Source organism: Lathamus discolor, chromosome 2 (assembly GCF_037157495.1).
Source record: "Lathamus discolor isolate bLatDis1 chromosome 2, bLatDis1.hap1, whole genome shotgun sequence".
NCBI lineage: Eukaryota > Metazoa > Chordata > Aves > Psittaciformes > Psittacidae > Lathamus > Lathamus discolor.
In genome coordinates this window covers 96,441,075-96,457,043 of record NC_088885.1, presented here as the reverse complement: position 1 = coordinate 96,457,043, position 15,969 = coordinate 96,441,075, and the positions used below count along the sequence as shown (strand labels likewise).

General features: G+C 38.1%; 1 protein-coding gene across 1 annotated transcript in view; it reads right to left on the bottom strand.

Moving 5' to 3' along the window:
- GABBR2 (gamma-aminobutyric acid type B receptor subunit 2) overlaps positions 1-15,969 on the bottom strand; it is a 449,684-nt gene that overhangs the window by 147,664 nt on the left and 286,051 nt on the right. The window contains exons 9-11 of the mRNA XM_065669323.1: positions 12,344-12,424; positions 9,903-10,053; positions 9,314-9,446 (exon numbers count right to left, since the gene is read on the bottom strand). Of these exons, the coding sequence (XP_065525395.1) occupies positions 9,314-9,446; positions 9,903-10,053; positions 12,344-12,424 (365 nt within the window). The remainder of the gene's footprint in view (positions 1-9,313; positions 9,447-9,902; positions 10,054-12,343; positions 12,425-15,969) is intronic.

Sequence of the window (15,969 nt, the reverse complement as noted above, 5' to 3'; positions counted from 1 at the left end):
CTGACTGCTGGTTAATCTTATTAATAAAACCAATAAAGCAATCATGATTAGATTCAAACCACGTATTACCACTTTGTAACATTTTTGAATGTGGTATTAGAAAAAAAACCCTGTAACCCCCCAAAAATGGGGATAGGTCAGCAAAGTAATATTTTGAATAATTTTTCATGTTAATATGTTAAATATTTTTCCAAGTCATGCTTGTTATCCATTATCATACATTATACTAATAAATTCAGTAGGTTAGATCTGCTCTGAGTGATTTAAAAAATATGTTTCATATCAACATGTTCGTATTAGCCAGTTACATCTTTTTTACTTCACATCAATTGAGCACTGATAACCGTACTTTGCATTCAATGTCTTTGCTGCTATTAATAAGTATTCAGCTCTTTTGTGTACAGTTTAGTGATATATTTGGCAAACAGATACATGGTATTTTCATGTCTCTAATAAGACACTGTTTTGTTCTCACTGAAACAGTAATTGCCTCTTAGGAATAGTAATAAAATCAATTATGGTCATAATATGTTTCTAACCCAATATTCAGAAAAAATTTATTTCTACAATTTTTGGTTGAAAAAGTGTTATGTATTCCTGATCTAGATTGTGTAAATTAGAATAATGTAACTATTGGCTATATTGGAAACATTATATTTTAAGCATACCATGAGATTTTGTAAAAATGATATCACTGCTGCTAAGAATGAGACAATAAGTTTCAGATGAAAACAAATTTTTAGTTTTGAAGAAAATGACCTCGAATTTGTCTGCTACAATTCATTAATGCATGTAGCAAAAGCCTCTGAAATTCATATATCTGCCTATTTATGTTGTTAAATGTATTATACCTACAAACCCCACTCATTTGAAAGAACATGATAAAAATAACACTAATAATTGGAGTGCATGACCATGATGTTATACAGTAGATCAGGAATTCTCTCATGTTGGAAGTTTTTAATGATGCATTTCAATAGAAGAAGCTGAGGAAGATCACTCTCCCCTCAGTACTTACCAAACGAACAGGAAAGACATCTCCTTAGGAAACTTGCATTCAAATCCCTACTCCAAACTAGACACAAAAACATGAAAATATTCCTGTGTTCCTATAGAAGGATAATTTGTAAAAATAGGTTTGGTCATTACTAAATTTCTCATGCCTGCACAGAGTTTTAGCATATGCCTTCAATTATCTGCTTATATTTCTTGGTTACTACTATTTTTTTTTTTAATAAGATGTCTTGACTAATCAAACATCTCCTCTCACAAGTGTCAAAGGAGATAATACTGTTTGGTATACAACAACCATTATGTCTATGCAGATGCTAAAATGCAGTTTCCTATTTTTCTTTCCCTTATACTTCCTACACTATATTGGGTTGGGTCCTATTTATGAAAATACTGTGTATGCACCCATGACCGGAATTTGTGCTTTTTATAAATTACTTGATTGAGCTCTTGCAAGGTGCATTACTTGTGATAACTGAAAAAGCTAGAAATATATTTATTTTGTTAGTGGACATCACAGTTGAAAACCACCAGACACTGAAAGTGTCTCCACAGAGAAACAGAACATTCTGGGTTATTTCCAGACTTAGAACAGTTATCATGTTCATTTTAAACAAACAAAATTTGCCTTTTTCAAACATTAATGTTTAAACAAATGTTGTAATTTCCAGCTAGAGTCACTGCATTTATGAATAAGATACTCCTTATGTCCTTATGTCCTGTAGGAGCCTTTCTTTCCAACTTCCCTTTGCAACAAAATGCCTGTTTTAAATCTGTCCATAAGGTGCTAAGTAAGACTATTCTTCCATCATATAATAAGCACTTATAGTTTAACAGCCTTCTATAAAGTTGCTTCCATTGGAATCGTATTTCCTCTCAACCTTGAGCTTTAGCTGGTTAACCTATGTTTTGAATGCTGCTATTTGATATCTTCACATAAATCTATGTGCACCTTTCCCATCATCTCGTTATGTGAATGGTGAAGTGGTTACTATTTATATATCTGTGTAATAGACCTATAAAATTATTTGATATTACAAGTCATTATTAATAAAAGAAGCCATCTAATTGTGAGCAATGAGTTAAGGGAAAATTAGAAAGTGGTGAAAGCATCAGGAACATCCTGAACAAAGAAGTAAAAGTCTGTTTATATACTCTTAAGAATGAAGCTTACAAATAAAACCACTATTGTAGGTAGTGTTAACTTTCAGACAATCAACAATAATATTTATTTTAAAAACATTTAAATACAACTAAAACTCTACATTAAATTATAAAATGAGGTTATCTTGGAAAACAGACTGAAATGCTGAAAGCTAAAAAGTTTCACTTTTAGAGAAGCATCATTAATTTCCCAGGTTTGGCCACCACTGCATACGCATTCAGAAGACCACAGTCATGAACTCACAAGATATGCCTGGGAGGGTACCGCGCTCATGAAAGCAGTAATAACATTTTCAAATGCAGTTGATTAAGAAAGTGATGTATGATGTATTTTATTCCTGTGTTAAACTGCAAGAAAAAGGCCCCAAAGCTAGCCTTCTGAACTGAATATGCTATAGAGTCCTTTTTTGTTGTTCTTACAATTTTAAAATTGCAAAAAAAAAAAAAAAAAGAAATTGGAATGAAGAATAAAGAAAAACAAACGTCAGCACAAAGAACTTCCATAAAAACTTGTATAAAAAGCTACAAACTTCCTATCATCTCTCCAGTTAACAACACATTTAGATTATGTTTCTGCAAAGAAATCACCCAAATTAAAGAGTCACGTAAGCATTATTTTTACCTTCTCAAGATCTTTATTTTTATGGTTTCTTTTAAATAAAAACTATCAAATCTGTCTTTCATAGGACTTGACATTCCACTCTCCAGCTCAGTTTATGAGACTCAGACTGAATCCTTTGGAGAATATCAATAATTAGCTAGTTTTGCACACGCACTGGGTTTGAAGCTGCAGTGCTGACAGGGTTAGGCTGCAGCTGAACATTAGTGCTGAGTGGCTTGGTGGCATCTTAGTACTAGACTTAGATGCTTAAAAGTGACAAACACAAGAATAAACCGTGCTGTGCGTTTAGCCCCTGAGACCACAATTATCTTTAACTAGACAATTCTGTTGATTTCTGTGGACTACTCATGAGCTGAAAATTAAGTGCCTTATATTTTTCTTGGCAAACTGGGAACATAAAGGGTAATGCTGATGAACAAAAACGTGTCATCTCAACAAGTTTTCACTGGGGTTTGATCCTGCGTCTACTAACCATGGCAAAATCCCCAGTGTGAGCACAGGCAGGCACCAAAGAATGAGTTCATCCATTTGAATTATACTTTTCTCATTTATATCAAACAGTTTTTGACATGTGTTTATGACTTTTAACTCATTCTTCAGAATTTGTGTGGCACTGGCACAGTTCTTGTAAAACGTAAGTGGCAATAACATTAGAGAATTGAATCCTGCTGTTTTCACATAAATTAAGTACAGCAGCGCTTCGCATGCTGTGAGATCTCCTGTAGTGATTTCTTAATATATTTCAGATCATTTTTCAGAATTAATCCATGAGTAGTGTAAAAGATACTGCAATTGCTCCTGATTCTATAAGGGGGCTTTAAAATCTGTCTGTTGTCCTACTGAAGGAGAGGCAAAATCTTCTAAAAATGTTATCTTACTAAATAAATCTCTGGCAAGGTTGTGGTGCATTTGCCTCAGCATATGAATTAATTTTATTTCAAGGATCCATTCAATGTTGCAACTTTTGTCTCTACTTTTTTAATTTTTTCCCCCCAAGAAAAATGTCATTTACTAAAATAGAAGCTGATCAGGCTCATGTTAAACTCAGTAACAGCACTGCCTTTGAATTAAATAGGAGTGAGATCAGTCTCAGACTGAATGACAGCAAGGACAATTATGGAAGCGATTATACAGAAAAGGGAGATTAAAATTAACAGCTAAACAATCAAGAAGGAAACAAACTAAAGAATGCACACAAAATTAAAAAGTCCAGACTAAAACCACAAAAAAAGTCTATGATTTGGAGAGACAAAGAAATGGATTAGAGGTCCAAATCATTTTTCAGTTCAGTAGGAGCTGAGTCTCTTATCTGCTGCTTTTTTAATTCCTGGCCAAAATTAAACCATTTCAGGAAAATAATTAGGTAAATATAAAGTCTAAAGAGGGCAAAATCCATCCAAAACCAATGTCAATGCCTGAAGAGCATAAAGGGGATGAATAAGGAACACATCATCAACTGCTAACCAAATATCAAGGTTAGATGGCATTTGGTCACACAGGGTCTATTCCAGGTGGTTCTTACCCAGAGCACACAAAGACAGCACCAGCTTTGAGGTGGCACTGCCCAATTTTCTTCTAGTCAGTCCCCACAAGAATGATCATAAAGAGAAAACTCAAAATGACAAGGGAAGAAAAGCATAAATAAATAAATAAATAAATGGTTCATATGTCTTCTCCCTCTGCCTCCTCTACCATTAAAAGTAAGCCTTTTCTTCCAGAGGTACTTTCAGCCATGATGTTCAAATTGCCCAACATCCCACTCACCCTGCAGCCTGTCCCCATCCCTAGGAACCTGTTGCATAACTTCTCACACATGACTTTTAGTTCCTGCTCCTCACTGCAGTCTCAGTCTTTGTCTGATGTTGTTTTCAGGACGTCTCTCCGCTCTTACACTACCCTGGAGTCTTCATCTTGCACAGGTTCAGGGTTTCACAAGACAAGGTGCAATGTGGACCATGGAGTTCCACCTTGCCTAGCTGTTCTCTCAGTGAGGCAGACACAAGACTATGAAAAATCAGTGAAGAAAGACAAAATCTGCCTTTCATCTTGCTGCAAGATACAGTGTATAACATATGCCATATTTAGATGTAAGTGTAGAAAATTCAAAAAGACTAGACATTGCAAAGCACTTCACCCTCCAAAAAATGTTACAAACACTGTGCTATAGGCAAAGCACAGACAAGAGGTTTAGGATGTAATAGCTACAATCTGGAAACCTTTTTTCCACAGTTTTGCGGGTTGACTCAGGAGTATTCAAGGACCTTCAATAAGTGTTGTAAAAAAAATTATCAAAAAATTAAACAGAGACCATATATAATACATCTAATTAAATAAGCTTGCTATTGTGTTTGCACCGCAACTGGTGAGATCTAATAGCTTTTGAAATATAGAAGACAAGGAGGGTGATTACTTGGCTTAGAGAGGGGATAACACTAATGACAGCTTTTTAGTTTTGCTTCTATTTCCACAAAAAAAAAAAAAAAAAAGTCTCCCTTCATTTTCATGACTCTTCTCTGTGCCTGAGATGTAGTTGTTATATGGTTTTTGGCTCAGTCGCTTTTTATGATCACTCTCTATTGTAGCTGGTTGTTTTAAGCCAGTCTTGCATAAAAAGGGAATTTTAAACTAATCTCTAATATGGGTAGAATGGGCAATCAAGATAATGCATTTTCAGGGAAATGGATGATCAAGACAGATTTGTACTGCTCTCATCCTATAAGAACTGGTATCTGTAAGTAGTCCTTATGAAAACACTAAGGATGTTGCCCATATGGAAATGCAAATGTTCATGATATGAAGCCAAATGTATATGTTGTACCCAGCACTTAGTGGATGTTTTGGGGAGAAAGGAGGAGAGATAGAAGAGCTACTAAATAAAAAAGTGGGTTTGTCTCCCATTTTTACAAATTCTCCAGCAATATTTCAGAGTTTTCTAGATACAAGGAAAGTGCATTGCCACAGTCAGTGGTGGCCGTATAACTGATTTCTAACATAAGCATAAACTACCCCATTGAAAAAATTATCATTGGAGGAAGAAATTTTACAAGGATTGTTTCAATGAGCAAGGGGTTAGAATAGAATTCCCTGGTAGGTTGATTCTGAAGGGTTTCTTGCATTTATAAGTGTAATACTAATCACTGACAGAACTGGGATTCTGTCCTGGGTTTACCAGGAGCCGTTTTGCTCCTTCTTAGTAACTGGTGCAAGCTCTGTGTTTTGACTTCCAGCCTGGGCAGAGAGCTGATAACACTGATTGTTTTCAGTTGTTGCTAAGTAATGTTTATTCTGGCCAAGGACTCTGTGAGTCTCATGCTCTGCCGGGGACGAGGGAGGCCGGGAGGAAGCAGAGACAGGACACTTGACCCAAGCTAGCCAAAGAGGTATTCCATACCACAGCACGTCATGCCCAGGGAGGTAACTGGGAGTTACCCGGAAGGGCAGGCTCTCTCTCTTCGGGGGGCGTCGAACTCGTTCGGTATTCTCTTGTTATTTTCTCTTATCATTATTATCATTGGTGGTAGCAGCAGTGATTTGTGTTATACCTTAGTTACTGGGCTGTTCTTATCTCAACCTGTGGGAGTTACATTCTCCTGATTCTCCTCCCCATCCCTCCGGGAGTGGGGAGGGTCGGGGGGGGGGTGGGGGGTGGGGGTGGGGTGAGTGGACGACCTGCGTGGATTGGTTTAAACCACGACAGATTCATACAAAAATCAATAGCCAGGCGCGAGGAAGTACAATCAGAAATGCTTCTGTACTGGGCTGAAAAACCTAGAAAGCCAAGACTGGGGAGAAATCTCTCAGGCTCTGCTCTGTTTAACATTTCACTATGTTAAAATAAAAAAAAAAAATTAAAGTCTTCTTTGAGGCATATGACAATACTTCTTAATCACAGTTCGGCTTTAAGAACACAGTATTCTGCCCTACTCCTTTCTTTTATTGGTCAGTTAAGTAGTTAGCTTACTCAAGTGCCCGTTGTCCTGGATTCAGCAGTAGCAGTCATTTTTCTCCTTCTTAGGAGCTAGTACAGAGCTGTGCTTTGATCTTTTGGCCTGGGAACAGTGCTGATAACGCCGATGTTTTCAGTTGCTGCTTGAATGTTTGGTCTGGCCAAGGACTTTCTGATTCTCATGCTCTGCCAGGGAGGAGGGGAGGCCGGGAGGAAGCAGACACAGGACACCTGACCCAAACTGACCAAAGAGGTATTCCATACCACAGCACGTCATGCCCAGGATGTAACGGGGAGTGACCCGGAAAGGCGGGGAGCACTGGAGGGTTGGACGAGGTATCGGTCGGTGCTCGGCTGGGGGGAGTGGGGCGAGTTATCAGTCGGCTGGTGCTGAGGTGTTGTATTCTTTCCTCTTGTTATTTCCTTTAGCACTATTATTATTGGTGGCAGCAGTAGTGATTTGTGTTATACCTTAGTTACTAAACTGGTCTTATCTCAACCTGTGGGAGTTGCATTCTTTTCGATTCTCCTCTCCGTCCCTCCAGGAGCAGGGGGAGGGCAAGAAGTGGGGGGAGTGAGTGAACGAGGTTTGTGGTTGGGTTTAAACCACGACACCCGTTCAGATATTTCCCTGTCTGGCAGACAGAAAAACAGACTTAACATAATGTGACAGATACAAATTGAAGAAAAAAAAAAAAAAAGAAAAAAAAAGGAAGAGATATGTAAGATCGGACAGACTTCATTTAAATTTTGATGCATTTAGAACATGAGAGTAAGGTTTACATTTTGAGAAGCATATCAGGGAAAAATCAGATAGCAGAAATGTTCTAGCTCAGAGGCACAAGATTTTGGATGATGGTTCATTTTTCAGAGTAAACTCTGAGCTGTTTCACATTTAAAGGATGACGTAAATTTAGTTTTATATAGCTAAATCTGGATGGAAACCTGTTCCCTAGAACAGCTCCATAATAGGTACCTCTGGTTCCCACTTTCTTTCCTTCTGTTCCGCAGTGCTTGGCTGCTTCAAGAGGAGGGTTGTAGGATAGTCATACAATGGCCTATATCCTGGCAGTGAAGTCAGGAGCTCTGAATACAAGACCCTAAAGACTGAGTAGACACCAGGAGCTAAAATTTGTACCTCCTGCCACTATATTCTTCTACAATGAAAAGCCAGAAAAGAATGGAGATTGACGCCAACAACTGGTTTCCTGATGACACTTTTGCTCCATTAGAAACTGTTTCACAAAAAAGGCCATAATTGCTGGATAAAAAATGGATGCTGGCATCTTCCGCTTCCTATTGTTCCCTATGTATTCAGGCAGATATATACTAGTTTGGCAGAGGTGAACAGGATCATTCTTTTGAAGCCTTTGAGGCATCTCTTTCTTCTAGCTCTACAGAGAATTTGTGCTCTAGCTGTAGGAAGTCTGGGTATTTTCTCCTTCTTTCTTTTGCTGCTAACACTTTGGTGTCTAAAATACAGCTGTGTCCAGGCCTAAATAAGGAAGCTAAGACTTTGCACAGAAAATCCTATAAGTTCACCTATACTATATCTTCTAGTGCATATCAGCATACACTAAAGTGTTCTCCAGTGTTTTGAAATGATATAATTGAACAAGTCACATGGTACTTCACTTCTATATTGGTTCTAGTGAGTATGAAGAATTTCAGTTGAAATATTGGGATGCGTCTGCACCACCTAGGTTTAGGCCTCAAACTTTCATGCTTTGAATTATTCTCTGGAAGTAAAGTTTCTCTTTCTCCAATGCCACCATCAGAAATTTAGACTCCTTAAAAAAAAGGTGCTGCAAAGTGCAACTTTCTAGAGGCTTCAATTTGATCCTTGTTACTCAGGGTACGTCTGTGGCAATGGGCCAAGCATAGTCTTAGAAGTTTTTGAGGAGAAAATATTTGATACATTCAAATGATGATTATATTGGCTTTGGAAGGAATATCCTTGCAGTGAAGTTCTTTTCCTTTCTTTGCAATGGCCTCTGTAAGCCAAGCTACTTATTACAGCAAGCTATTAAGACAAGCTTCTAGGTGGACACGTTTAATTTGGTTTCAGAATAGCTTGTTTGGATTTGACTAGAATATATTTTACATTCATCTATGCTTGTGTGAGTGTATAGTGTAGCCTAGAAATAGTAGACGTCTTTGGAGATTCAGCCAAAAAGACCCAGACAAGCAGCTGTCACAAAGTCTAAAGTAATATGGAGTCCATAAAGAAAATGTAGAGACTTCACAGATATCACTAGTTGTCATCCTACAAAGACAACCTTTAACAAATCATCTTCATATGCAAAATTTCAAACCAAGAAACTACATCTACTCTTTTAGTCTGAGGCCAAATCCCAATGCACTTGAAGCTTTCAATAATAATAACAGTAATATTACTAATACAGCTTTGTGCATGTTTCAGAATTTGGACCCAAAAATATCTCAAGGAAGAGCTAAGAGAATCAGTGATTAAACGGAATGAGATGTCCAACTAATGAACGTTTCTATTTGCATTTCTTCCAGAGCTTCCTTCAAGACTATCTTCAACTATAATATATGGAATTACTTACTGTGCAAAGTGTCTCAAATGTCTTTTCGGAGACAAAGGATCCATCAAGACCAAAAAGAAAAATAGATGCATAAGAAAGCATTCCTCCAAGGATAATAAGGTTGTTCATGTAGGGACTGGACATCTTTATTAGTCTATGGACAAAAGGTGATAGTGCATTAAAGAGGAAAAGATTACTACCAGGCAATTAAAACAATAGAGATTTTTGTAACCAGGCAAACAGATAACCTTTCCTGTAGAACTCTATGAAATCTACAGGCATGCACTATAAAACTATTTGCAGTTTTAGAAAGTCTAGCACGGCTTCAGGTTTTTGAATATTTTGTAAAAAGACCTCCTATTTTACTGATGTATTAATTAGTTATGGTTAATGTGACTAGCAGACAGTCAAACATAAATTAAAATAAATCCACTTTCCAGATAGTATAAAATTACTTGTCTTAACACATAGGCAATTTGTTTCAATGTTAATATATTACACAGTGATTTCAATTAAACAGTTCTAAAATATCATCTTTCCACATCTTTCCCTATATACATGGCATTTAAATACAAAAGAAGTAGTGATACAAGTAACATGAGTGTCTTACTTCTGATTTCTGTTTTTGATGTTAAAGAACAAGAAAGCACTGGCCATTATCATTCCTAGGATGGTGAGGGCAGAGAGGATGCTGTAGAGAGGCAGGGAGATCTTGCGTAGCTCCTCTTGTATAATTGTTTTGTCCTTTGGAGGCTCAAGTCCTAGAATTACAGTAAAAAAAAAAAAAAAAGCTAAGGCTCAGCCAGATGTAGAATTTCTCTAAGAATATTTGCCTCTCAAGTACAATACCGTGATCTGCTAGATTTGACAACTGCAAGTCATATCAGGAGCTGACTAAATCATTGACTTTGACAGATGTGTTAGTCACATTGATTGACAAGAAGGTTTGTGTTTCTGGAGCAGGTGAACAACTTCTTTGGAAGAAAAAAGACAGCAATACCTTGATGTAAAGCCCCATAAAATATATTCGAACCATCCCCATTTTAAAGTGTAAATAAAAACTAAAATTCAGACTATGACTTTAAAGTTTACCAGGAGGTTATGCTTTCCTGAAACAAGTGACAAAGCATTGACTAGAAAACAGAGAGTATTGTTTCTCTGCATAGTGCCAATATTACAAGGGCAAATCCAAACAGGCTGTCTAGATACCTACCACAGCTGTAGGCAAGCCTTGGGGTGGCATCACTGGGACAGGGTCCAACAGACCTGGTGGGCTAAAATAGGGTCCCGAGCTGTGGCCAGGGTAGGGGAAGTCCCAGAACAGGGGGGCTGTTGGTGCCCTTAGGACTTTACAGAGTAAAATAATATAGAAAAATGGATAGCAAAGGTTTTATAGGGACAGACCTACTTTGCAAATCCCTGCAGATGTGGACTTGGATGTCTCAAGTTAGAAACTATGTTTAAAGCCGTGTTCTTGATTGACAGTCTGGTCCCACTAATTAAAGGCTTCTCAGTTTAATGAGAATTACTTTCTGATGATTGCAATAAAGCTCTGCATCCCCTAGCTCCCACACTCCATTTTATCTGCTTACTAATTTTTTCCTTGGTACAGGGGAATGGCAAAAGGCCTTTTGCATCACTGCCTTCCTCCAGAGAGGAATTTGTGTGCCTTACAACTCATAAGCCTATTCTTTCACACCAGACTTCCAGGGGGCTGCAAGAATGACCACCCAGGGCCAAGAAGCTTCTTATCACAAAATGGGTCCACAGGCAGAAAGAGCTCTGTTAACCAGCCGATCACAGAGTTATACATAACTAACACCTGCCAGCACTAAATTTTATGCCTACTCTTCTGTTTTTCACCTAGAAGAGCATTCAAAGATTTACACGATAAAATAGCTTTATCCATATAAGTTAAGCTGAAATAATTCAGGTAATGGAAACTTGCTATCCTTTGGTCTTTACACCCAACATTTTCTGCAAAAAATTTCCTTTTAGGTGATCACAATGAAGTGGCAGTCAAGGGACCATTTGCTGATTTGATATTAAAGAAAAGTACCTGAGATTTCCCCCTTTTCCCTTTCCCACCACACAGCATGATTTACAGGGCAAATGGCCAAGCAGTCACAGATAAGATCACTTCAGTGAAACTGCAGTCATGTTCATGTGGACCCTGGGTGTTGAGACACTGGAAGCAAGTGTAGCAGCACAGGGTACAGGAGCTTGATACTCATCCATCACTCCCCAGGGGTAACCACACAGATCTCATGAAGCTGACTTTTCTTTCTGTTACTAAATTGCACCATAGCAGAACTTCAGATTAAATCTTAATTATTAGCTTTAAAAATAATGTATATGCCTATATTCAAGAGGAAATACCCTTAAAAATAATTTCAGCTGACATGATCATAGTCTCAGAAAGTTGGGGTTATGCCTGCACTTTAACTGCTATGAGGGCAGAGTAAGCCCTCAAGCTAACTTTGAAGCAGCATGGGATAAAAAATGGTAAGAAGGTAAAACAGCACAGCCCGTATGTCTGCCAGGGACCTTGAGAATGCTTCTGGGCTCAACACCCTCTGGCCCTGTTTCACACAGGCCATCTTAAAGCTATCTTTGGTATTTAGAAACCTATTTTATAACTGCTTAACAAACGCTTCCCAGAGAAAAACAGACATCTTCTTCTTGTTTGTGCAAACACAGCACACAAGAGCAACCCTCAGGTGTGATGAACTGAGGGACTGGGAAATGGGGATGAAATCAGAACATTATTCGTTGGTGTAGATGAACAAAAGCATTTGTATACACATATAAATTTGAATTTGTTCTGGTCATTGGAATGAGAAACAAGCATACAATATCAAAATGTTGTGATTTTCTGTTCAGAATTCTCCTTTTTTTTTTTTTTTTAAAGCACAGTTCAGTTCCCTTTCACTTTATACAGTGTCATACCTTTTCAATATTAAAAATCCTAAACCAATTCTTTACACAGCTTACAAACTACATGCAGCTATCCATGTCAATCCTGTACCTCTTTCTAGTTTTCTCTCCTACCTTGGAACCTGATGCTGTTGTTGATTATTTCCAGTGTGTCAGCCACAGCATTGTACTCTCCCACCTTCACTTCCTTTCTTTCTACAGAGAAACAAACAAGAGCAATTGTTTATGGCAGTTCACATATTCTCAATTATTTAACTGATTTTGCCTTCCTTTTTGACAGTACGTCAAGAAAACTGCCTGAGTTATTAAAGCAGAATGACAGACAGCTGATATCATTAAAAGAAATATTTTCTTTGAAGAAATGCAAAGCATTTTTTGAGAACTCATTTACATACTCAGGGAATTGTGTTATTGGGCACAGAGATCTCCAGCTTAAAGATCACATGCCTACTTACTGGCTCACACCATGCCGGACATTTTGCTGGGAGAAAAGGCATGGCTAAATCAGATATTCAGCTCTCATTTAAACCACTGGGACAACTTTCTTAGTGAAGTATTTCCCTGGGGAGTCATAGTGGCAGGCTCCAGTCAGTACAGAGTAGACAGGCTCGTTAATACATATGCTGGGAACCTAATCTTTTATGCTGATTGGGAATTAGCAACTCATTACTACCCTGACTGCAAAACTTACTATGGTATATAATTAAAACCAATGTGCACTTGAGCTAAAATCTTACTGTTACTCTCATCTGCTGTTTTAGGACTATTGTCACATAGATGGCCTTCCTGTACCTAATAGAGTAGAGTAATGCAGATATAGGAACTTAATTGGTTTGGCTGCCGCCTTTGCCACTATAGCTGAAACTCCAGCACACTTTGTCCCACCCTCTGAAAACATCTGGCATCAATTAATTTCTGCTATTTCTGTTGGGGTTTTGGTGTGGCTTAGAAGTGCAAGAAGCTAATAAAGTATCACTTCTACACTAAGTGTTTTGCATTTTGATCAGAGATTTATGAATCACAGGCATATCAGCTAAAGTTTGGTTTGATGAGCCGTCTCAGCAGAGCCAAAAAATTTCTGTTCAGGCCTGTGTCTGGGCATTCACAACCCAATTTGGACTTAAATTTTGAGCTCATGACCCTATTTGTGACACTGATTTTGGTAGCTGATGATCTTGAACTAGATGGAAAATTTGAAAAGACTATATTTCACCCAAGAGTTCCATCTTAACCTTTTCTCCTTTCTTGCTTAAAGTGATTGTGTTGCCTCCATTTTAGTAAAATCTACAGACTGATTAATACTAATCTGAGAACTCACAGGAGGCAAAACTTTTCCTTACACAAACCGCACATCTTACTGTTAAAACTGTTTATGCAGAACTGTAGAGGGGGCAGAGATAGCTAGGCATTTGCTGTGCCCCTGTGAAAAGATGGAGCTTGAGGTTCTAAAAGCTGATTTCTCTTTCACATGAACATCATCCATTTGTGGGGCCCTAAAAGTAGTTTGGAATAAAACTGCAGTCCCCTGGTCTGTAGCAGGTTTCAAAAAGTGCATTCACGTACATACTCTTATAAGGAAATGTCACAGGCCAAAAATCCTCTGTGAAATAATTAAAGGCATAAATGCTTCACAGTCTTAAAGAATAAAATCTTCCCAGAAGTCATCTAAAAGCTAAAATTGTTACTGCTAAAAACTGGACCAATTCACTTCCATCTGTATTTGTAGCATGACCGCTATTACCTGTAGTTCTAAAACATCACAACCTAGAGAGAAGAGAGACAAACACCTGAATGCATACCAACATACACTTTGCATACTAGATGCCAGATTGTCCACAGCATCTACTTATGACCAAACTGGGAGGACATGCACCTTGGTATTGGTCTAGCCACAACTTTACAGCAACAGGTCAAAATCTGATAGCTCTGATGGACAAAGAAGAGAAAAGGGCAATTTCTCCAAAACCATTTCTGTATGGAGCACTTACCGGGACTAGAAACACATAATACGTGGGGAAGCATACACAAAGAGAATCTGTGGTGTAAAGTCTTGCAATTGAGAAACTTTTCCTGTGATTGCTTCATGTGACATACAACATCATTCCTTTTCAACATTTATAAATTCTTACATGGCTTCCTTTACAGTTGAAATAACATTGAGAATGCGCTTATGATGGTCAGGGGCTGGAGCACCTCTTGTACGAAGATAGGCTGAGAAAGTTGGGGCTGTTCAGCCTGGAGAAGAGAAGCTGAATGGACACCTTATAGCAGCCTTCCAGTATCTGAAGGGGGCTTATAAGGATGCTGGGGAGGGACTCTTCATTAGGGACTGTAGTGGTAGTACAATGGATGATGGGTTCAAACTTAAACAGGGGAAGTTTATTTGGAAATAAGGTAGAAGTTCTTTACTGTAAGGGTGGTGAGGCACTGGAATGGGCTTCCCAGGGAAGTTGTGAATGCTCCATGCCTGGTGGAGTTCAAGGCCAGGTTGGACAGAGCCTTGGGTGACATGGTCTAGTGTGAGGCGTCTCTGCCCATGGCAGGGGGGTTGGAACTAGAGGATCTTAAGGTCCTTTCCAAGCCAAACCATTCTATGATTCTATGGTAACTGCATGGTAGTGCAGTATAGATAAGGTAGCCTACAGTTAGCCAGCCTGGGTGCTAGGAGCTAGCCCTTATAGGAATGGAGCATTGTAGAGCTACTTGGAGAATCAAACTTTCATGACAGACTGAACTTAAGAGCAAGAGTTATTTGGACTTTGAAACTTAAAGAGTGTGGGAAAAAAAAGCATTTAGTACCACATGATCAATGTCTCATCCCTTAAAAATGGGAAAGGACAGTTCATAGAGCACATACCAATGCTTATTAAAGTCAAGAAAAGCGATAAAGATTTTTGATATCTTAAAGTAGTTACAATGGTAGAAAGTAGTCAATAAGGGAAAAAAATCATATTTTTATACAGCAGAAGGATATATTACCCATACAGGGGTGTTGAGAGGGAGGCACAAATAGTCTTTGTGCTCTTTTGTACCCCCAGCTATGAGTACAAATACAGCTATTGGTTTTTCACTTCTCCAAGTGCAAGTGCTGAGCAGTGACAGCCAACTCCAAATATTAATTGAAGGAAGCAAGGAGGCAGCACTATGGCTCTTTGCGCTCTTGCACAAGTCAATATAGCTAAGGATGGGACAGCAGGCTCTACTTTTTTACATGCCATTCCCTTTGGAAATTCTGAATTATTCAAGTCAGTATACTCTTTGTATAATGTAGCTCATATCTGTCAAAATCTTTCTGTGTTCAACAACAAAAGGACAGGAGGAAGTGGAAATCCTTCAAATAAACAAACCAATAAAATGCTTTGCACAATATTCAGAATATGATGTTCCTTCTTTCTGTAGGGCTTTCATTATTTTTAACTTATATTTCAATGCTCATGATCAACAGACTGTATTGAAAGCTGCCTGCTCAGGTTAAAATGCGGAAGAAAAAATATGAGGGTAAATATATTTGTTTTGTGAGATAATGTCTGTGAATACCATGACAGGGGTGTTGTGATTTTAAAACTCAAATCTGCAGCTGTTCTTTCACATAGGAACAGAAAAGTATGAAAAATAGCCAACCCAGAGAAAACTGGTCCAGAACGATATGACTCAATTTTATGCTTAAAAGAATAATAAACAACTAATCCTTGTTGTGAATTTAATTGTCACAGAATACTTACATGGCCAAGATTAAAGTC